Below are 23,641 nucleotides of genomic sequence, written 5' to 3'. Positions count from 1 at the left end.
CTGCATCTTTTTCTGAGCGCATTGCTCCTTCCAATATTTGACACTGCCTTCTTTTGCTCCAGGCATATTCTCCCAGCCAAAGCTCCACTGTATAGCCCAGGAACTTCTCTAATTCTGTAAATCACTGCTCTCAAACACGGAGTCAAGAAAGTAAAGAAAATCATACCTACCAGTGACCTAGCAGGATCACTCCATAGATCAGCAAAATGGTTAAAACAAAACCTAAACCTAGAAGAAATTCACCTTACTTCAATTGCAAAATTGGAGCTGAAGAGATGTTTATGTATTTTGTAAAGATTTATGTAATTTTTCTGTTTGGACTAAAGTTATAAATAGCTGTCATCTACTGTGAAAAACATACAAACAAGGGAAGGCAAGGCCAAAAGCCAGCAAAGAATAGAAAGAGGAAGCCAGAATGAGATTAAGTACTAGCCACAGATTATTTTACTTACTCATGCTTTGTCTATTCTTCAAAAGCAGCGTCCAAGGGCAAAAGCGTTCAAAAACAAGACCCTAAGCAAAAAATTTTCTTCTAGAGCCCAAGAAAAGAAGTTTCTCATAGGCACTAACATGTCTAGGTCTCAGATACAAAGTAGTATAAAAGAACCATTTCCCAAAACTAAAAACACTTCCTAACTGTTAACAGTGTACTTCCTAACTGTTAACAGATCTTTTTCCAGTGCAGGTAGGACTAAAAATTTGATGAACATAAAGGAATCCAGGAGTGATTATTTTAATAAACACAGGCTTTACTCTGTCTGGTTCCTCATTCTCCTTTACATGAAGTAAGTTACAAAAGTCATGAGATGTTAACGCAGTAAGTAGTTCCTTTCATTTTGATAACCAAATAAAAACCCTGAAAATAGAACCAAATTAGGAGGAAAGTTCTTTGGGCTATTTTTGAAACACCCTGTATTTGCTTCAACCACGAGCAAAGTGCACACAGTCACAGCATCTTACCCTGGCACGTTGGTCTCTGGGAAGTAACTGTCAGCTGAGTTTTGTTCCCAGGAGCAAAGGGGCCTAGCACTAGGGAGCCTTTCGCCAGCTTTGAAATCTCACTGGTTCTAACTGGAAAGGGAAGTGGGGGCTACAGGAAAGCTAATGCAAAACTATTTTTATCTAAATCTAACACACCAAAGGCCACCTGCAAAACATTCTAGGAGTAGGATACAGCTGTTGCTTGGAAAAAATCAGGCAACTTTAACAATAAGATCTGATAACAAAATATAATTCACTTTCACATCCAAAAGCTAACTTGGGAGCTGCTCCAGGCACCATCTAATTAACTGAAGCAGATGGAAAAAAAAAATCCTCAGAAATTATCTTTGTTTAAATACACTCTATTTTATTTTGTCTTAAAATAGTTTAACCTTTATGCTACAGACTTATTTCAAAAAACAGAAAATCTTATCTTGCACCAAAAAATATATATATAACACTCTGTTTTATTATTTTTTTTCTCCAAAGACCATTAAATACTAAATGGAAACAAAAACTAAATAATGAAAAGAAGAACCAAATTTTGTTTTAAAAACTAGAGTCACACATTTTAAAACATTAATTCTAAGCAATGATTTGTCGTCACTGCATCAAGTCCACGCTCACACTCCAGCAACAGCAGATCTGTTAACCACCAAGTGCATTGGTTCCTAGCCATACAATGGCTAACATTTCATTTTCACGGTAAGAGGAGCAAAAGGCTTCAATGACCTTTGTACTCTTTAAACAACAAAAATATTTCCTAGTTATCCAGTGATTTTTTTTTTAAGATCACTACCCTTTAAAACTTGTTAAAAGAATAAGAAGTACGTAGTGTTTTAAATAAAATGAAAAAATACAACAGCATTGGACTAAAATACGTGATTATTTTAAACAAACAGTGCACAATCTGAGGAAGTTTGGTTAGGGCGCAATCATTTTTATATATACATGGAAGTCGCATCATACACATACTGAAAAACAGGGATGGAGGGGAGCTCTTTGCCTTTAAAAAAAAAAAACCTTTAAACTGAAAGACAATACTGTGTCCCCAGCTTTTTCAAAAACCTTGTGACACAGTATAAAAAGCAGGCAACAAATTCATTTTTAAATTGCCTATGGTGCTAATCTGCTAAAAGTAACAATGAACAATTGACTAAATTAGCAAATCAGATGGTTCATATTCACAATTGATAATAATAAAAGCAGAATTTATGTGATGCTCAATTGTTACGAATAATGGAGTCCATTCAGTCCGGCCCCTTCCATCAAAATGAAGAGACAACTACTGGCGAGCAATAGCTACGTATCAATATTGCTGTACTGATGCAATAGCTAAGTTACCGCTCTGTGGTTTCCAATTGGGGGAAGGGGGGCACTTAACCAAGTTAGTGCCAAAAACCAATCTGCGACCCAAGTATACCATTTTAGTGGAGATATTACTTTGAAGAGACGGTGAAGCATAAAGTGTCTATGGTACCAAATGCAAAACTTTGGTTAAAAAAGACCCCCTTAAAAGAAATTTTAAATGTCAGAATTTTAAATTTACCACAGAATTTTTTTTTTTTTTTTTTGCGGTACGTGGGCCTCTCACTGTTACCACAGAATTTTATCATTAATACCTTGCCAGAAACTACATCCCTACTCTCCTGGATCTGGCAATGAAAGAAGAGTTGAAACATAGTCTCTCTATAGTTAGTTAGTAGGTGGAAAAGTCCCAACCTAGTAGGGAGAAAAGCTATCTCTACCATCCCTTCCCCTCCCCGCTTTTTGCATATTAATTTTTGTTCTGGTGCATCAAGCCAGATAGGGTGCTGGAAAAGGGACAGGTGAGGGCAAAGTGTAACCCAATATAAAAGCAAAAGGCCAGAAAAGAGCTTGGTTACAACTCCGCTCTCCACTCCCAACCCACAGTGCACACAGCACACCCAAAGAATTCTCGTTAGAGGGTGACTGTTAGGGACTAAAGAAAATATGCCCTGGGAAATCCCCTGCTATACGGAATTGGACAAAACATACTGCTAACGTAAGAACAGGTAATGCAAAAATGTTCTTTAAAATGGGGCTCTGCCCTGATAGTGGGGGGAAAATAAGCTGCAAAAACTTCAAGTCATAGAATCCACTCTATTCTTTCCCCAATGATTTTCCTGGAAAATATAGACCAGAAATTGTACATTTCTGCTCTGTCTAGCATTTTAATTCAAGTCAAAAACAACGTGTAACAGTAAAATTCAATAAATTAATTCTAAAGTAAAATGTGAAGGTCCAAAGATACACCAGTAGTGAATCTGCAGAAGGTCCTATTTCGCTCTGGCCTCTGGGTCTTTGGTTTTTGTCTAGAATTGTGGCCACATGAGAGACTTGAGACATGAGGTGCTAAAACTGGAGATTCAAGATCTCTTTAAAAGCCTGATCTATTAAAAGTAGAATGATAGGAAAATAAAAAGTTGATGAAGAACAGAGGCCAGATCAAGTGCGATGTTATCAGAGAAGGTGAAAGAACACATGCTTAAATACACTCCCATGGAAGAGGTGTATGGACGAACTAAAGCAGCAGGAAGAAGGGTAAAGAAATAAGCGAGTCTTTACACACACAGGAGACAAGGCCAGGCAGCTGGAGCCAGGCAGCCGGACGCACGCACATGCGGTGGGTGTCCTGTTCTCCGCAGCAGCCCCACAGCACCACCACAGCGCCTTAGGCAGAACAGGCACTTGGTATAAATGTGTGTCCGCTGAGTGGAAACTGAAAATGGTAGTTCTCATGCTCGTATGATAAGGAAGAGCCACCAAGGCATTTGGGAAGGGAGGCAAAGGGCTAGAGCCCCATTATATGGTAAAAATGGAAACAAAAGCAAACAAAAAAGCAGACAAAAACTGTGGAAAAACAAAAGGTGAGGTCTTCTAAGCCAGCATTACTTCACTCCTCCCTGTGCACAGTACATAGTGTTCTAATTCTAGGTATTGCTTGTAACATAATTCACTAGTAACTACAATGTTATAGTAAAAAACGTAGTAACCAATGCCACAAAGCTCCAACACCGGCATTTCCTGAATTCCCTGATGCTCCTACTACCCTTTGTTATTCCTGTTAGATACTATAAAACCTACAGGGCCATTCATGTGTTTTGCATCTGGTTTCTTATGATGTATTTTGAATTTTCCACTTTTAGAAGGTAGAGGAGAAAAATACTCAAATATAGCAACAGGTCAACTTCAGCTCAAGTATCAAACAGTTGTCATTACATCCTTTACAGAGAGACCAGCTACAGAAGAAGGCACTGCCCTCTCAGATTTTTCAAGTGCCCAAAGCCTTAGAAGTCACACAACTTTTCATATTCTACCTAAGTAACAGGTTCTATGTTTCTCCCATTATTTGAACAAACCAGGGGGAGAAAAGGGATCTCTCAATACTCTCCTCAGATGCCCAAACCTCATGGTGGGGTATCTATCTGAAATGCCTCTGCCTCACAAGGAGATATTTTCCAGGGTTATGAATTATTGCAACAAGGATCAACTAAGTCACCTTAGCAGTATTTATAAACACAAAGGGTCATGTCAATTATTTGTGTTGTGGGAATTCAGCCAGGAGCAAAGTCAGGAAAGAAGGCAGAAGACTTAAGCTAAAAGAAAAGTAACACTTCTGTCTTCTATTTTTAAGGACAGGTTTTCAATGCACATGCCCTACTAGGTGCCAAAAAGGAACTGACTAATATGTGTGCAAATGCCCTAAGGTAGGAGTGCCAATGGGTGGGCTGACAGTGGTCAAGTCTACATATTAATTTTATTACACAGAAAAATAAATACAAGATTCAAAAACTGAAATCCATTTCACCTGGTAATTAAAATATCATTCTAAAAGGAAGGCAGTTTCCTAAGATTGAAAGTCACCAAGTAAAATGAAGTTGTCTAATAAAATTCATCATTCTCAGATTCCTACTGAGGGAAAGAAGAAATTCTTTTCTCTGTGATAAGTTACTTTCCTAAGTGACTTCTTTTAATTTAAAAAAAAAAAAAAAAGGGAAGGGGGCAATTTTCCATGAGTTTCAATTATACAAATGCCACAAACAGCTTCTGAAGCTGAAGCTATGACAATGAACTTCCATGTCACAAAGAGGAGGAGGAGTAAGTGGAAGGGAACAGTGCAGAGGAAACACAGTGACATTGCATTACAGTAGGTATTTACGTCTGCTATCCTCATCCAATGTAAGGTCAACAACTTCTGCAGGTGACGCCCAAGTCTGCTGGGGAGTCACAGCAGTCCATGACTGTGTTTGCCGGGTGCTGACATACTGCGTGCCAGAGCCGTGCTTCCATGAAGAAACACTCTGAATCACACCTCCTCGAGGATGAACACACCTGAAATTGAAATGAAGAGCAAAAGCATGGTTAATCCTACAGAAGGCAAAATGGCTTCAGTTGTACTGACCAATACTTTTACTAAGATAAACCTACTATGCAAGTTCATCAAACCCATAACCAATATCCCTCCCCCTTTTCCTCCTTCCCTCCATGTCTGTCTGTCTCCCCACCTCTCTCAGTTTAGCCTTAAAAATGCCAAGATTTTTGTCTCAGCCACAAAGTCCTGAGTTACATCTAGATCTGTACTGAAAATGGATAAGATGATGCTTCTCTGAATTCATTTAAGCCCCTGGGGTCTTCAGGATAGGGCAGCATATAAATCCTGAGCAAAATTAAGATGCCCAGACAATCTTAGTCTGAGCTAATGAAACAGTAAGAAATACAAGTGAAACTTGTTCTTAAAATAAGTTCTGTGCCATATTTGTTAATAGTACTTACAAAAACAGAAGTAGTAATACCCCTTTTACAGATTAGATGTCTAAACATCTTTAAGTACTAGGTCATGAGTTAAAGATCAATTTCCCTCAACCTGAAGGTAACAAGAGAAACACCTGGCTAGTTCATCACAACCACTTATGCTTCAGTGAAAATAACAAGGCTGAAGTACTCAGTTTAGATTCTCTAAAAGTATCTTATAAGAGGGACAGAACTGCCTTGCTGACAAATCTCATGAGTTCACTGTTCGGGAGAGAACTGTTTCAGAAATACCTACATATTGAATTCCACATTCCAGTCAAATGACAGAACTGTGAACCTCCAGGATGAACCACTGAGTAAGTTTTGATTCATATGAGAGGAAGGCAGGCAGCTCAAGCTATCACTGCTCCTGAGGTCCACACATGTAAATTATAGACCTGTCTCCCTGCAGCATATGTGAGAGGTGACAAGTGGCATGATTCTAATCACACAAACTACTACAATGGATCGTGAGCAGCTGTTCTGACAACATGTATACGATGAGTGATGCTGAATCACTTAAGAACTCCAGCTTCGACCCCACGCTACCTGAACCTATAGGTTCAAAAGAAAACATTAGAGTAACAACAGACAAGGTTTAGCTGCAGAACTGCCCTTAAGGACCCTTAGGCTTATGGAAAGAGGCCCTGCTCCTACAAAGGCTAGCCTGAAAATGACTCCCTTACCAAGAGAGGTGCCGAAAAACAGATCCCTTGAGGCCAGAGTAGGGGTAGACTGCAGATTTGTTACAGTACCAGAGGGCCATCATCTTTTCAGAAATGGGCTAAGAGTAGCTACTAACCCAGAGGCGGCCATATTTTCAAAGATTAGCTAGTAAAAAGCATTAAAATAAGATACACAGGGACTTCCCCGGTGGTGCAGTGGATAAGAATCTGCCTGCCAATGCAAGGGACACGGGTTCGATCCCTGGTCCAGGAAGGTCCCACATGCCACGGAGCAACTAAGCCAGTGCACCACAACTACTGAGCCTGCACTCTAGAGCCTGTGTGCCACGATTACTGCGATGAGAAGCCTGTGCACCACAACGAAGAGTAGCCCCCGCTCGCCTCAACTAAAGAAAGCCCGAGCGCAGCAACAAAGACCCAACGCAGCCAAAAATAAATAAAATTAAACCTTTAAAAAAAAAAGAAAAACAAGTCCAAAGTCTAATCCAAATCTGTCCACCCCTTAAATACACTCAGATTAAATGACCGAGTAGTCACGGAAAAACGTCAGCCAAAGGAGTCCATCCAACATTTTATTTTTTTTATTTTTATTTTTTTTGTGGTACGCGGGCCTCTCACTGTTGTGGCCTCTCCCGTTGCGGAGCACAGGCTCCGGACGCACAGGCTCAGCGGCCATGGCTCACGGGCCTAGCCGCTCTGCGGCAAGTGGGATCTTCCCAGACCGGGGCACGAACCCGTGTCCCCTGCATCGGCAGGCGGACTCTCAACCACTGCGCCACCAGGGAAGCCCCATCCAACATTTTAAAGGAACGGTTCTGATGACTGATGACAACAGAATACTAAGATTATTAAGCAGTTTCTCCTCATCTGACACGCCCGACAGACCTATGAGGTAGATGTGGAAGTTCTTATCCATACTCTGACAGGGAAACTGAGGGTTAAAGAGGTTACATGACTTGCCCAGGGTCATACTGTTTGAAAGTATAGGCAAAGGAACTTCAGGCCAAGTCTGATTTCTGGTCCAATGCTTTCCACATCATGTTGTTGCTTTACAAATGTGTGTATTAAATTCAGTAAGGCAAAACAAGGCAAGAGTCAGCAGAGTGCAAAGACAGGCCCAGGCCACCAATTTAAAAATATAAAGCTCTTCAACAGTTCAAAAGCTCATCTGTCAAGTAGTAATTGAAGTAAAGTTGGTTAGAAACTTAGAAAAATCAGGGAATGAATGACTACCAAAAAAAGTCAATGTAATCATTGACAGAATTCCTAGAAATAACTCTGAAATAAAAGCAGTATTTAGTCCCAATTGTTACTCTGCACTGCTCCTTAAGTAATCATACAATGTAACATCAGGACATCAGGTAGTGGCTTTAAAAGGGATCTAATCCAATCTTCCCATTTTACAGAAGAGAAAACCAAAACCAAAAGACAACTGCCCAGGGTCTTAAGAAAGTAAAGCATGGAACCAGAACAAAATCAGGTCTCCACTGGGGAGTTTATTTCCAACTCTATCTTTCTCAGACTGCTTCCGAAGTACTTACTGTACACTATGTTTGATTGTAAGGGGAACTGCCTAGCCCCTGGGGGTAATACAATAAAGAGCAAAGCAGATTCTAGAAGGTGTCCAGAGTAGGAGAGTAAGAGGTTTAGAGATGGTATTTACTAATGAGGAATGGTTGAAAGAGGTTATAAATAGTTCCAGTTACTGGAAACCAAATTGGGCTACTTTAAGCAAAAAAGAAAATTTACTGGAAAAGCATCTTTACTTGAGTACCTCAAAGAACCTAATGATGCTGGAACAACTTGGCCTCACTCATTTGACTCAAGCCCCAATCCTTAGTTTGTTTCTCTTCAAAATTTTAGATTCTCTGGAGAATGTGATGATCCTATCTTTGGTCAAAAGCTTTCCTGTCTCCTATTAACTGCAACTGGAAGGGCAATTGCCAAAGAAGTGAGAATCATCATGGAAGGCAGCTCCTTCACCAGTACAGAGATCTTGAGAGCAGAATAACAACCATGAATCAGTTTCTAGAAGGCAACTTTTGGATGATCATTACTACACAACAATTACAGCCACTACAAAATAGAAAATCTGCCTTTTAAACATTCAAGCAGTTGCTGGGGCATCTGTCAGGAATGTTAATAAGATTCTGAATACAGGCAAAGCTATCCTGTTAGAAGTCAGGATAGTGGTTACAGAGGGCGAGGTAGAGCCAAGAGGACTTCTGTTTCTTAATCTGAGAGCTGGTTACTTGGGTATGGGTACAAAAGCTAAAGCATACACTTATTACTTTTCTGTGTGTGTTATAAGCCAATAAAACATTCAAAATTTTTTTTATGATTTAATGACTTCAGCCACCTTGAATAAAATGGTAGCTAGGAGATGGATGAGGACAGAACAAGGCTTTTAACACATTTTTTTTTAAGTACAGGGGAAAAAAGGTTGAGCCCTATTTTATAAGATGGTATAACTTATACCAGATGCAGAGGGGGAAAAAATTTCAGGAGGAAATGCGACTACAACAATTGTTACAAGCCCTACAGAGATGCCCTCTAAAGAAGGATGTGAGAGGCTCAAAATTTTGTTAAGGCAACTAACAAAGCACAGTTTCATGTATTATCACATATCCTTTTTCTATTATGAAAGATATGGGGTGGGAACATACTCAGCTGTTTTATAATTGGCCCAATCAGATTCTAGTACAGACACAAGCTTTTTTCTCACAAAGCATTTAATCTGCATATGACTGGCAATAGGTGTGCACAACTAGAGTCCCATTTTGAGTATTATAACCAAGAAAAACTGCTTAGGCCTCACTTCCATAGACCGCCCCCCCAATCCACTATTTATAAACAATAAGTTTTGATAGAATAATTTCCTGCTCTTCATATACTAAAACCAAAAAAAGGAGACTTCAGAGTAGAAAGGAAGAAAAACACAAAAAGAGGGCAGGCTCTGATCAGCTGTTGATACAGTTAACCTACTATTCTAAGAAAACAACATTAAAAATTAATCATTTTTGCTCTCATTTACAGATTCTGAAGGTGACCTCTTAGATAACATTCCTACTTATCTTTCCTAACTGAAGGTAGAGTGAATCCTTGTAGCTTCAGGAAAATGCTAATCTGCCTCCCTTGCTTTTTTTAGGGTTAATGTTAGCAATTGGTTCTAAGCAGCAATCAGTCTTAAACGCTAAAGACTCCCCACAGCAATTCTTCTGCAGAGGGGTGAACCAACATTAACCAATGGACCACAGGACCATGTGAAAGGAGGTAAGGGTCTGATTATTCATAAAAGCTTCAGAGAACAGGTACTGAAAGAACTGTTTCAGCACAGTTCCATAACATAAAGATATATGCATTCATCTTCCTAGGGCAATTACCAATGAAGCTTGCAGAAGAAAAGAAGGAAAATGGAACAAGGATAAAGAAAAATATTAGCAACAGGGTCATAAGTTAAAACTTATGGCAAAATTAAGCGGGCACAGAAGAACTAGAGATGATGGAAAAGTCTCCATCTCACTGGCAAAGAGCATCTTGTGAAACGGACTGTCCAAAAATTAACACCTAGAAATGACATCTAGGTAATGACAGGAGTTCATCACAGCAATCCAAGGCAGCCATAAAAGATGCATTCAACCATTAGTTAGGCAGGCATGCCTTCTAGTCTATGACTAGAAGAAACACAGAAGCTAAGTGAACATATCAAAATCTAAAAGAAAAGAGCAGGGGAAGATGTTAGCATGCAAGAAAAGAAAAACAACTGTTTAACAAAAAAAAAAAAAGAAAAGAAAAAAGAGGCACATCACAACTAGAATTACTGATATAAAGGTCAACAAACCGGAATGCTTCCAATATGGAAAAATGGCACCCAAACTCAAGTAAGAGCAACCACAGTCCCAAAGAGAACAACTCAAGAACCAAGTCTGAGTTTTTTTAAGCTCCCAGAAAGCCCACAAGGTAGAATACCAAAAGGAAAAATAAGAACAGGACAACTAAATCCAAACAAAACATCTATGCATGCAAATCGAATTAGAACAAAAAGATGTGGATCAAAACCTAAAACCTTCTTCCAAGCGATAACCCTGCCAGAAGCCCATCAATACTTCATAACTGCAACCCTAGACCTGTAAAAGAAATAAATTCCAGATGAGATACAGGCAGCTAAAGGGGAAATTCTGAAGCAACCAACAAGAAAGGCTCTCCCCCCCACCTGCTTCTCAGCTTTTTTTTTTTTTTTTATTCTTTGGGTCTTTGCTGCTGTGCGCGGGCCCTCTAGCTGCAGTGAGCAGGGGCTACTCTTTGTTGCGGTGCACTTCTCATTGCAGTGGCCTCTCTTGTTGCGGAGCACGGGCTCTAGGCATGCAGGTCTCAGTAGCTGTGGCACACAGGCTCAATAGTTGTGGCACACGGGCTTAGTTGCTCCGCAGCACGCGGGATCTTCCCAGACCAGGGCTCGAACCCGTGTCCCCTGCATTGGCAGGCGGATTCCCAACCACTGCGCCACCAGGGAAGTCCCACTTCTCAGCTTTTTAATCTCAATGTTTGAAAGATTATCATGCTTCTTCTAAAGAAACTGCTGAAAAATCTTTCAGAAAGATACAGCAGAGTCAGTGAGATCCTACTCAGTCCTAGACCCAAGGGCCAAAATAAAAGATCCCCTCAAAATGATATAAGAGTCCATTCAAAGTACTCCAACAGAATTTGTCAACTCTACATTCCATTTTATGGACAGTTATTAACCACCACTGAGATTTCAAGATAGATCTGTCACCTCCAAGATATGATTTCTCCAGGATTCAAATTAAAGGATCAGAATTTAAAAAACCAAAAAAACACATCTTTATGCTTCAGAACCTGTATGAAAAAGTCCCTGAAAGTAATGCTATAGCATGTTATTTAAAATGTACCCAAAGTCACTTGACTTAGTTAAGAGTGAAACAAAGATGTTTATAGGGTAAAATGACAATCTGGATAAAAGACTTTAACAAGTTCAGAGAAGGGTGTACTAGAGATAATCTGTGTGCATGTGTGTGTGCTGGAGGTGAGAGAAACTTGGAATTTAAATTTCCAAGTTTTAATAGAAATATAGTAATTTCAACTCCAGATAACAAAAATATTTGTAGAAAAAGAAGCTCAAGATATCATTACGGAAGGAAAGTTTAACAAAGAATCTGAAAAGAAGGGTAGCTCACTCTGTAACATTTCTAGGCACAAGGAGACAATAAAGAAGGGAGAGTCAGTAGGAGTTAATAGAGAACTGGACCATATCACTGATATGTCTCAGAACAGAGTAAGAGATTAGACAAGACAGCACAGGTTATAACCTATTCTTTCCTACTTGAGTAGGAACACATGAGTAACACTGAATTAAAATTTGAAAAGTAAGTCAAGAGGAAGTTGGTAACTGAATAATGTGCTCCTGGCACAACTGACGATAATTTACCTACATCAATCTATCAGTCAATATGCAGAATAAGTTTTATAGTACACAGTCTGAAATGAAAAATACTGTAATATTCTACAAAGATCTTCCCATGGGGCTTAAAAATATAATAATGTCTTCTATACTTATATAATGCTGAAATAAAATAATGACTAACATATACTGAAGTAAAGGAAGAAAACAAGAGTTCTATCTTCTTCATCTCATGGATAAGTCAGCTTGAAGGAAACAGATGGGGAAATGAAAGAGAACTTCATAGGAAAAAGTTTTTGACTAAGGCAGAAAAAAGGAGAAAAAAGAATGAGGTAAAGGAAAGATTAAAGAATGAAAATTCTTTCCCACCAGAATAGGGGAAATAACCGTTTAGAAAGAAAAAAGGAAGCAGCTATACAGGCATACTTAGAGCATAAATATAGGATAGAGGATGAAGTGCTGGGACAATACTAGTTCTGACAGAGAATTAGCCACTTCTGGGGAGATGGCATGTTAAATTATGACTTAAATCTACATACTTAAAGTCCCAATTGTTTAACTAAAAAATGCTTTCAGAAAGTATAATCAGTTCTCATTAGAAGAAGGATCCTCAATTTATGTGCATGTCTATTTTGCCCCCACTCTCCACTCCTAAATTCACCTTTTAAATAAGTAACAGAAGAATGCTGGTGAATGTTTTATTACCTTCCTAACCAAAGATTAAAATCAGATCTAAAAATAAGGTAAGATACTATGTTATATACCTACTTGAGGAAATCACAACTTAACTCTTGTGGCATAGGAGAAAATTTCTACATAGAATACAGATTTTTCCAAAGACTAGATTTTGTTGTGTATGTATGTGTGTGTGTTAAATGTTCCTCAGGTATACCTCTGAGAGGGCTGCAACTAATTCTTAGGACTGTATCTTAAAGCAAGAGTCAGTAAAGTTTTCCTGCAAAGAGCTAGACAGTAAATATCTTTGGCTCGGCAGGCCCTAGGGTGTCTGATGAAACGTCTCAATTCTGCCACTGGAGTGCAAAACAGCCATAGACAATATGTAAGTGAACAAACATGGCTCTATTCCAACAAAACTTTATTTATGGATAAATAAATTCTATTTGAATTTCATACAATTTTCATGTCACAAAACATGTCTTCTTTCGATTTTTTTCCCCCATTTAAAAATGTAAAAACCATTCTTAGCTTGAGGTCCATATAAAAACAGGCAGCAGGCCAGATCTGGCCCATGGGCTGTAATCTGCTCACCACTACCTTAAAGAATGACAAAACTTATAAAATTATTTCCATAATACTGTACACTAATTTGATGTCTTGTGGCTTTTTTTTTTTAATTCCTAAGAAACAAGATTCCCTAAATCACACAAACATCACTAGAAATACACTATCAGGAACTGACCAAAGTAACTTGCAACCTTTCATGAAAGATAAGGAGAGGTGCTCTACCAGGACATGGAAGCAACCTAAGTGTCCATCGACAGATGAATGGATAAAGAGGATGTGACACATATATACAATGGAATATTACTCAGCCATAAAAAGAAACGAAATTGAGTTATTTGTAGTGAGGTGGATGGACCTAGAGTCTGTCACACAGAGTGAAGTAAGTCAGAAAGAGAAAAACAAATACCGTATGCTAACACATATATATGGAATCTAAAACAGAAAATAGTTCTGTAGAACCTAGGGGCAGAAAGGAATAAAGACGCAGACGTAGAGAATGGACCTGAGGACACAGGGAGGGGGAAGGGTAAGCTGGGAAGAAGTGAGAGTGGCATGGACATATATACACTACCAAATGTAAAATAGCTAGCTAGTGGGAAGCAGCCGCATAGCACAGGGAGATCAGCTCATGCTTTGTGACCACCTAGATGGGTGGGATAGGGAGGGTGGGAGGGAGACGCAAGAGGGAGGGGATATGGGGATATATGTATACATATAGCTGATTCACTTTGTTATACAGCAGAAACTAACACAATAACGTAAAGCAATTATACTCCAATAAAGATGTTAAAAAAAAAAAGAGGTGCTCTAGGAAGAGGTATGATGTCAAATACAGATATCTCAATTATTTGCTTCCAATATATTTCAAGATAAAGTGAAAGGCAAGAAAATATGGATTGGGGGTGGGGGGGAGTACGGTGATACTTATGCCATACCAGAAAACTCAGTCAAGTCACCTAGACATTTGTTAAAAATAAGAGACAAACATTAGTTCTGTTTCACATACATGTGTGACCGAGACGTTCTTGATATAAGACAATATGCAACACATTCTGAAGCTCATACGTGTCTATAATCAAAATGTATTTCTTAAGCCACAGGAATTTGAGAAATAGCCCCACCATTCATGCCAGCCATGCCATGGCATGCCATACCATTTTCTTCTCTCCAATTAATATCCTACCTTGCATGTTCCTGAACTCCCACAATCTCCACTTCACTATCTGAAGAAGCAATATTAATTTCTTCATTGAGTGGTGCATTGCCAGCAGGTGTTTTGTCACTTGCTAGGAATCCTGGATCCAAATGACCTGAGAGAGAAAGGGAAAAAAATAAGCACTACATTTTGACTCCTTATAAGCAGCAGAAACAACTCACTGACAGATTTCTCCTCCCAGTTTAATCACTGAAACAGAATCCCCTCATGAAAGCTTGCCTCAGCGAAATTGTTACCCATGTCAAGGAAACTGGGCAGTGTTCTGTTAAAAAAAAAAATTATTAAACGGAATACATGCACATTGTTAAATGAATGCTGAAAACAACATGGACGTATATAAAAGTAAGAACTTCAAGTCTCTCACTTTCTACTCGCATCCCTTAGGAGAAAAAACTTTGGAGTACTCTGACAAATATGTATATCTAACTATAGGTATATATAAACTGTAATTATACTCTACTTCATTCTATAATGCTTTTTGCATTCAAATCTAGTCTGCTTTTAAATGACCTGCATATGACAGGTTTGTCACCACTTAGAGGTCAATGGGGTTCTCTACTGCTTATCATTTTAATAGAACAAAATTCTAAACCAGAAAAGCTCAAAAGGGGACTTCCCTGGTGGCACAGTGGTTAGGAATCCGCCTGCCAATGCAGGGGATATGGGTTCGAGCCCTGGTCCAGGAAGATCCCACATGCTGCGGAGCAACTAAGCCCATGCGCCACAACTGCTGAGCCTGCGCTCTGGAGCCCGCAAGCCACAACTACTGAGCCCGTGTGCCACAACTACTGAAGCCCGCGTACCTAGAGCCCGTGCTCCGCAACAAGAGAAGCTACTGCAATAAGAAGCCCGTGCACTGCAACGAAGAGTAGCCCCCACTCGCCACAACTAGAGAAAAGCCCACGCGCAGCAACGAAGACCCAATGCAGCAAGCAAGCAAGCAAGCAAGTTCAACGGCACAAATGGAGTAAATAATAGAATCATTAATATCATATTTATACTGGGATGCCTTATGAAAGATTTAACAATCTTATCTCAATTTTAAACAATTTTAACAATTTTCTCCTAAGGAATGTAGATTTGACAAAATCGGACCCAAGGGAGTTCCCTGGCAGTCCAATGGTTAGGACTCCAAGCTTTCACTGCTGAGGGTGTGGGTTCAATCCCCGGTTGGGGCCAAAAAAAAAAAAAGGGTTAAAATTCAACCTATGTACTCAGCTCTTGAATGTTCTGACTTAAAAGGATGAATTTTAGAATATCTAGGAGTTAACATGGAATAAATAGAGTCGCAACAGGTACAAATTTTCATTTACTCTTTAAAGGGTATTTTTAATTGAATATATTGTCATCTGATACAAAATTATTTCTCCCTACTTAAAAAAAAATCCTTTGTGACACATCATAAAAGCTAAACCAATATAAATAAGATTTTATGTACACAGCTTTCTCTTCCCCCTCTCACCTCACTCACTTCAGTGCTTCAAGGTCATTAAGACACCTTGTACTTTCATACTCCTGCCAACTTCTAGTATAACCCTTTTGGAAAATCATGGACAATCCCAAAGCAAAAGGCTTACAATTTTTACACTCTGACCCTATAATCCCATCTCTGAGAATTTAGCCTAACAGCAAAAACTTTAAATAAGCAAAGTGTCATGATGTCAAACGATAGTCACTGGAGTGCTATGTAGAAATTTGGGAAAAGTGTATGTACAGCATACAAAGTTACATATAACAAGATAAAAATATGTATGGGCTAGTTAAAAGCTATGAAAAGTAATCAAATTTGAATATGATTGTGGGTCTCTTTTTACAATTCTCTAATATTATTTTTACTCTTTTTCTTCCATTGAAAATGATGCACATATGAGAAAACAGAAGATTAAAAAGGCTTCTAGATACAACTGGTGATTGAGATTGTATTACAGTCTGCATAGGCTTGTTAACCTTCTGTATTAAAAAATAATCTAGATAGGATTCTACGTGGTGTGGGCAGTGGTACTGAACCCTACAAGCATACAAAAGGTGGCATCCACCAGACAAAACCCAGTTTTGTTAAAGCTAGGGTGGTTACTTAAGTGCAATTGGTTAAGTCTGGATTTGGTATACCTAGATTCTTGCTCTGACCCCAATACTTTGCTTGCGGCCAAGTCTTTTATCCAATTTCTACTTAAATGTTGTAGTTAAGACTGTCGTCATGAACATGGCTCCTACGGCACTGCTACGGAGGAATACAAATTGAGTCTCCCTTTTTCCCAAACCTTCAACTTGCCCATATTCAGTATTTTGAGCAGCCTTGCTTTGCGCAGCTATAACAGTCTACTTTATCTATTTGTTTCTAAAATAAATATTTGTTTATGATATGCTGTGCACTGTGCTCAGTGCCAGGAATACTACAGGGAATAAACAAGGGAGGCAGTTTCCACCCTCAACGAGCTTACAATATAGTCAGGGATAATAAAAAGCAGTCCATTGCATTATGGCTTGAAAACTAGTCTGATAAGGAGGTAAATAATAATGCCCTGGATGCACAGAGAAAAGGAATGTTTCCTGGACTTGAGGATAATCAAGGACACTGAGCTCTCGGGGAAGAGTAGGCACAGGTGAAGGGAAGTACCATAAGGAACACTGTGTGCCCTTGAGGGTATAAAAGTTTGGTGAGATTTGGGATAATGGTAGTAAAAAAAAAAAAGTAATGAGAAATGAGCTGGCAAAGTCAGCAGAGGTCAGATCACAGGTAAGGAGTCTGGACTTGACCTTAAGAAGTAGGAAGCCAATGAAGGATTTCAGCAGAGGAATGACATGATCTGATTTTGTATTTTGAAATTTTTCCTTTTGGAGTATGGAAATGGAACCAGTAGCAGGGCAAGAAATACTAGAGGCAAGGAGACCAGTTAGACTGCTATAGTTTCCTGGGTGAGAAACAACTATGGCTGAACTAGGAAAGAAACAAAAGGAGAAATATTGTGTTTCTCTAAGTACAAAGGGTGAGTAATGTTGGGAATCAGGCAAAGTAAAAACGATGCCTAGGTTTCTGATTTAGGTAACTGGATACAGTGCCATTCAGTGCACCAATGAACATGTGAGGGTGGTTGCTTAGGGTGATAATGTGCTTTTGAGATGTCCAATAGGCAGTTGAAGGTACTACTGTTCTAAAGCTCAGGTCAGAGGTCTAGAGAGGAAATAACAGATTTGATAAGTCCTCCCAGCAGGTGGGGAGATAAAGGTCATCCAGAGGAGTGAAGGGGGCTTAGAAGAGAACCTTGATAAACACCAATAATTAAGGGACGGGCACAGGAAGAGGAGCTCACCAAGGTTCAGCAAGAGACAGAGAAAGAAAACCTGAAGATATGAAGCCAGGGCACCATAAAAAGAGCATTTCTAGGAAGAAGTGCTTAACAATGCCTAATACAGAGGCCCAGTAAGAGGAGGAACTAAGTAGAGGCCACTAGAATTGGTGATAAGGATGACCATACATGACCTTGGCCAGGGGAACCTCAGAGGAATGATGGGGCTGAAGCTAATGTAGCAAAGCAAGTCGAAGAAGAATGGAAGGGAAGGAAAAGCAGACACATTTTAAGAAGTCTGGCTATGGAGGAAAAGGCAATAGACGGTACTGAGAGGAATATGGGTTTGAGGGAGGGGTATGCGTATGTACATGTAGTATTTTTACTGGCCATATTTAGAAAAAAAGGCAGAGAATAGCTTTGATGGCAGAAAGCTGAGGTAATCTTGATCTGTAAAGAATGCAGAAAGGGGCTTCCCTAGTGGTGCAGTGGTTGGGAGTCCGCCTGTCGATGCAGGGGACACGGGTTCGTGCCCCGGTCTGGGAAGATCCCACATGCCACGGAGCGGCTGGGCCCGTGAGCCATGGCCGCTGAGCCTGTGCGTCCAGAGACTGTGCTCCGCAACGGGAGAGGCCACAACAGTGAGAGGCTCACGTACCGCAAAAAGAAAGAAAAAAGAATGCAGAAAGACCATCTGCAGAGCACAGGTGTGGGTAGGGCAGCAGAGGTGGCTTAGAAAAGTGAAGTAGCCACTGTGAAGAAAGAATGCTGCCTAAGGAAAGGGGGAAGGGGCTGGGCAGCACTGAGAGCCAGGATGAGATTGCAGATTAGGAAGTTAATATGACCCACAACTTTCCAACTACATGAAAAATCATCTCCAGTGTGGATAAAGGCTGTGAGTGTGCATCCAGATATCAGACTTGGCCAGCTGGGTACAACAGGAAAGCCAACTATACGAGGAGCTGAGGATATCGGTAAAGGAGAGTTGGGCTTAACATATGCTAGATAGGGAAAGAAATGCAGCTGGGGGAGGTGAAAAAGGACTGGGTGATAGGTTCAATGAGGTAGAGGAATAGTGCAGTGGAAGTAACAGTATGAGTCCAAAAATGCCGCCAGTGCGAAATGAGAAAGCATCAGGAAGAGGTAGGAGGAAAACCAATGGTTATGAGAAGTAAAACGTACTTCCACCCTCCTCGCCACTCATAAAATATACAACCCTCTGGGACCATCCATTTGTCTGTCTTGCCCCCTACTCAGCTGTTATTCTCCTTTGCCCAGCCACCTATTACTCCCCTTCCTACAACTCTTCCACTCCACTGCCCTCTGGAGTGCTAGCTCTATGGAAAACGGCACTGAACCTTCTCTTCACCTCCTTGTGGAAACCTGACTTTCCTGAAAATGCTGCCTCCCCTGCAGGCCTCTGACTCCTACACCTCAGGCTGGGGATCAGGATCACTTACAAACTACTGTCCTCCATCCTCAAGTACCAACACCAGCAGTCCTTATCTTCCAAGTTTTCCTTTCACTCTAGAGGTTTCACTCAATGTGAAACATTATTGGCACTTAGTTTCTTTCTTTCTTCCCCCTCTCTCCTTCCCCTCTCCACTTTAAGTCCTGCTATCACTATTACTCATTACTGTATGAATGCTCATTATTTTTATGGACAGCCACCCACAAGCTCTCCATGCCTACTCACTAAGAAGCAAAGAGTAGAGAGCCCCAAGAGATACTTAAAACCCCCTGTGGGGTTTTCACAGACTCACAGCAAGGGGCTCAGCCCTAACCATACTAAAAATAAAGAAGCTAATTGAATTAAACCAAACTGAAAAGGCAAATTGTAAGAAGTCATGGTTGCTATAACCTAACTCTTCTTCCTTGATTACTCAATGCTTTTAAACAACAGAAATTAAGAAAACACAACAAGAACATGACAGAATTAGTTAATTCTTAGTAGCTCTGTGTCCAGCTCTATTTCCACAGTTCTAATTTATAATTCCAATTTGTGGAATGTTCTGTGAAATGTCACAGTCATCAATATTTCCAAATAATGAGTCTTCATTGATTAGGCCCCTCATCCTGACCCTATCACCTACATAGCCTCAATTCAGATCAGGAAATATCATCACTCTGCCTTTTTCTTTTTTAAAGAGAGACGAAATGAAAAATTACTATGCTAACTTTTGCTCATAGTTTTATATCTTAAGAAAAGCAGGGGCTTCCATGGTGGTGCAGTGGTTAAGAATTTGCCTGCCAATGCAGGGGACACGGGTTCGAGCCCTGGTCCAGGAAGATCCCACATGCCTCGGAGCAACTAAGCCTGTGCACCACAACTACTGAGCCTGTGCTCTAGAGCCCGCGAGCCACAACTACTGAGCCCGCGTGCCACAACTAGTGAAGCCCACGTGCCTAGAGCCTGTGGTCTGCAATAAGAGAAGCCACTGCAATGAGAAGCCTGTGCACCACAATGAAGAGTAGCCCCTGCCCGCGCGCAGCAACGAAGACCCAACACAGCCAAAAAATAAATAATAATAAATAAATATTTTTTAAAAATCTTTAAAAAAAAGCAAGTTAACTATCACCAAAATTTAAGATTCTTCTAACTTTATTCATCCATTATGTATTCAGAAACTAATAATTTACATATTGCTTTTACATTATCAGATCAATCCAAACCATTTTGGCGGTGCACTTATGGCCATAAAATTTATAATCCAAACTTGCTGGCATTTAGTATTGTTAAAGAACCTGTATGATGCTCTAAAACTGATCACTTAAAATCAGGGTCTGCTCTTGTAGCCATTATCTTTATTGCTTGGTCTAAAAGTCAGTACAAGATAAAACAGGGGAGGTGGGCAGGGCGGGGGGTGAGGTGGAGTGGGAGGGTACAAACAAATTTCCTGGTGAGTGTTAACAACTCTAGACTAATGGTGTGAGTGTTCTACCACATTTCCTCTCAGAGCCATTAAATAAAATGTGCCACTCAGGTAACAAGTCAGCTGGGATCCACACCAAAATCTGTGGGATCCCATGCTCTGTAAGAGACACCATGGCATTCTCCAACAGCCAGGAATGCATCCCCTCCTCTATTTCAGAGCCAGGACAATTAGTCCTTTTCTCTCAATGTAACCCTCTTCAGCAAGTCACACATTCTTTTGGAAGCTCTAGTGCAGAGCCCAACACTCTTCTGGCCTTTGGGCCATACGCACACTGCACCAGCCCCCCTTGACCTCAAAGGAATCCAATAGCAAAGCAGTGCCTAAAGCATACACAAAAGTGAGTCAAAGATGTTATAAGGTTCTTCAAATACTGTCAGTGGTAGTAATCTACTCCTATTCTAGAACAAGAATAAGCTCTGTAGAAAAAGTGTAAATACCACAATTACCATATATTAAACTGAAAATAAAGCAGAGGATTTATATTTAGTTATTGTGGCAGCTGGCTGTCTCTGTGTAGGTCTTTCCCTGTGTAGCTCTTTGGAAAGATAACTGCTTTCACTCTATAAGAAAATTCTAAATTTTTGTCCTCCCACTACAGATCTTTTCAACACATAAATAAATCAGAAAGTAGAAAAGGTAGTAATTAAATTATCACGGCAAACATTTTCTTTTTAAATCATATATCTACTAAGAACTAGTCCTAAGACTATTTGAAGTATATAAAATTATTACATACTGGATGACAGTGGCATGCTAGGTATAAAAAAGATTACTATCTTAAATCACTACTCATTTAGCTTTAAAGCAAACAAATTATTACCGTGTGTTAAATCTTTTCAACAAAAATATTAAAAACTTTAAAAAGTGGGAGAAAAGGAGATCAGAAATCTAAAATCTTACAGTCCACATGTACCAGCTGAACAAGAGGAAACTTGATCTCCTTCACAAGACTTGATACAATGATTTTAAAGTGCTAACAATAGAGGGCTTCCCTGGTGGCGCAGTGGTTAAGAATCTGCCTGCCAATGCAGGGGACACAGGTTCGAGCCCTGATCCAGGAAGATCTCACATGCCGCGGAGCAACTAAGCCCGTGCACCACAACTACGAAGTCTGCGCTCTAGAGCCTCCAAGCCACCACTACTGAGCCCCCATGCCACAACTACTGAAACCTGCGCACCTAGAGCCCGTGCTCCGCAGCAAGAGAAGCCACCACAATGAGAAGCCCACGCACAGCAACGAAGAGTAGCCCCCACTCACTGCAACTAGGGAAAGCCTGCGCGCAGCAACGTAGACCTAACACAGCCATAAGTAAATAAACAAACATATTAAAAAATAATAGTGCTAACAATAGAAACATGGTCATTCTGGCCTGATCATAAAAAGCCCTACTCTAAGAACAGGAAACCCAAGATTTTTTTCTCTTCACTACAACTAAGCTTGTATTATGGACAAATCAAGATTACCAGACCTATTTTAAGGATGGGGAAAATGCTCATAGTCTACCTTCTTAATAAGAAGGCTGATGGAAAAAATGAGATCATTTGTTTAGAATTTTTAATTTCCGGGGGCATAAATACATAAATAAATTTAGTGTAATAATTATAAGCCTTCCACACCAAGAGTACTTCAGACTTCTGCTTCTTTTAGCCTCATCTACATTTATGTTTACAGTGAGCTGTTATTAGCAATAAGCAAAAATCAAGCTATTTTCAGATATACTGGTACAGTTTCCTAAACATGTCCGATGCAAAAGTTATTAAAAACAGATTCCCAGACACCATTTCAGATCTATTTACAAGATTTTCAGGGAGAAATCTAGGAGTTTGAATATTTATAAGCACTCCAGGTAATTTCTATGCTCAGGTAAAGTTTAGGAAATACTGCAGCAAGAGCAACTCATTCCAGGGCAGGAGAATAAATTAGAAATCCACTGACTGGGTCCATAAATCACTTCCTTAGTCTACTTCAGCATAAATATATTAACATAATGCCAGTTAGCATTCCTGAGGCCCTGCTGTGTACTTCATCCTATATGAATCACATTATATGTTATTCCACATAACAGTATAATAACCTCTTGGGGTGGATACTAGTTTTATCCAAGTTTTGTAGACAGGGGAAACTGAGGCTTTACATAATTTACCTGAAGTCACACAGTATGCAACTGGCTCTGCTGGTTCAAAATCAGGCTGTTTGCTGGCAGCAGGCTGCCACCCACTATACTGTCCACTTCTAGCATCAAGTAAGAAGGAGTAAACATATGGCAAGAGCTGAAATGGAAAGTTCAGAAAGTTTTCTGGGTCAGAAAGTTTTCTTGACCAATGGCTTTCCTAATTTCAACTCTTTTTCCTTGGTTGAAACTAAAACTAAACAGTAAAAACTACTTTGCATACAAGAACAATATCTAATTGCTTAGAAAAAGAGATAAGCTACTCTATCCCTAATGATTGCTTATGTGATTCTAAATGGAGTGGGACTGCAGACCTGGTCTGAGATGCTGCTATCAGTTAGCCACTGCTGCTATTAATTAATTAGTTCAGTGACTGGGTTTTTATTTTATTGGGAGGGAGAGAAGGAAGACTCAGATTAACCATTACAACATTTATCTTAAACTCCAAACTCAAGAATGACCATCTAATTGATACTAATACTCCCAAGTATCAAAACTATAAACTGGCAATTGAGAATAAATCCTATGAACATTTTGTTATGATATGGTAAGTATATTCAAATTCACAAGATGGGTTCCCACTATGATAATTACATCAAGACTACAGTGTATTATTAAGTTTTATTTATTACTCACAGACCTGCATGTTAGATATTAAAAAAAACCCAAAACTTTGAATGAGACAATAAATGGCTTCATAAGAAAATATCATGGGGATCTCTTGAACAGTGATGTCCATGTCCTACAATATACAAAGATCTACACATGATTTGTAATATATAGAGAAAGCACACACATGTGCTTTCTCTACACATGTACCAAGAGACATGTACAGGAAATGTCAATGGCAGCATCATTTGGAATAGTACCCTAAATGTACAAGAA

The 23,641-nt window shown here is 39.7% G+C and overlaps 1 protein-coding gene across 9 annotated transcripts in view; it reads right to left on the bottom strand.

The window, feature by feature from the left end:
• Positions 1-4,769: 4,769 nt before the first annotated feature.
• Positions 4,770-23,641, bottom strand: part of ARK2N (arkadia (RNF111) N-terminal like PKA signaling regulator 2N) — a 77,541-nt gene continuing 58,669 nt past the window's right edge. For 8 of the 9 annotated variants that reach the window (XM_089895129.1, XM_089895130.1, XM_030760505.2 and 5 more), the window contains 2 exons: positions 14,330-14,456; positions 4,770-5,337 (listed from right to left, as the gene is read on the bottom strand). In XM_089895129.1, the coding sequence (XP_089751255.1) occupies positions 5,148-5,337; positions 14,330-14,456 (317 nt within the window). In that variant the 3' untranslated portion in view covers positions 4,770-5,147. Of the gene's footprint in view, positions 5,338-10,541; positions 10,610-14,329; positions 14,457-23,641 lie in introns of all 9 variants that reach the window. The other variant, XM_089895132.1, reaches the window with a different exon arrangement.

The sequence above is a fragment of the Delphinapterus leucas genome, chromosome 14 (assembly GCF_059928025.1).
Source record: "Delphinapterus leucas isolate spDelLeu-1000000601 "Yukka" chromosome 14, BTC_Dleu_Yukka2, whole genome shotgun sequence".
In the NCBI taxonomy this organism is placed as follows: Eukaryota; Metazoa; Chordata; class Mammalia; order Artiodactyla; family Monodontidae; genus Delphinapterus; species Delphinapterus leucas.
This window is presented reverse-complemented; position numbering and strand designations above follow the sequence as displayed.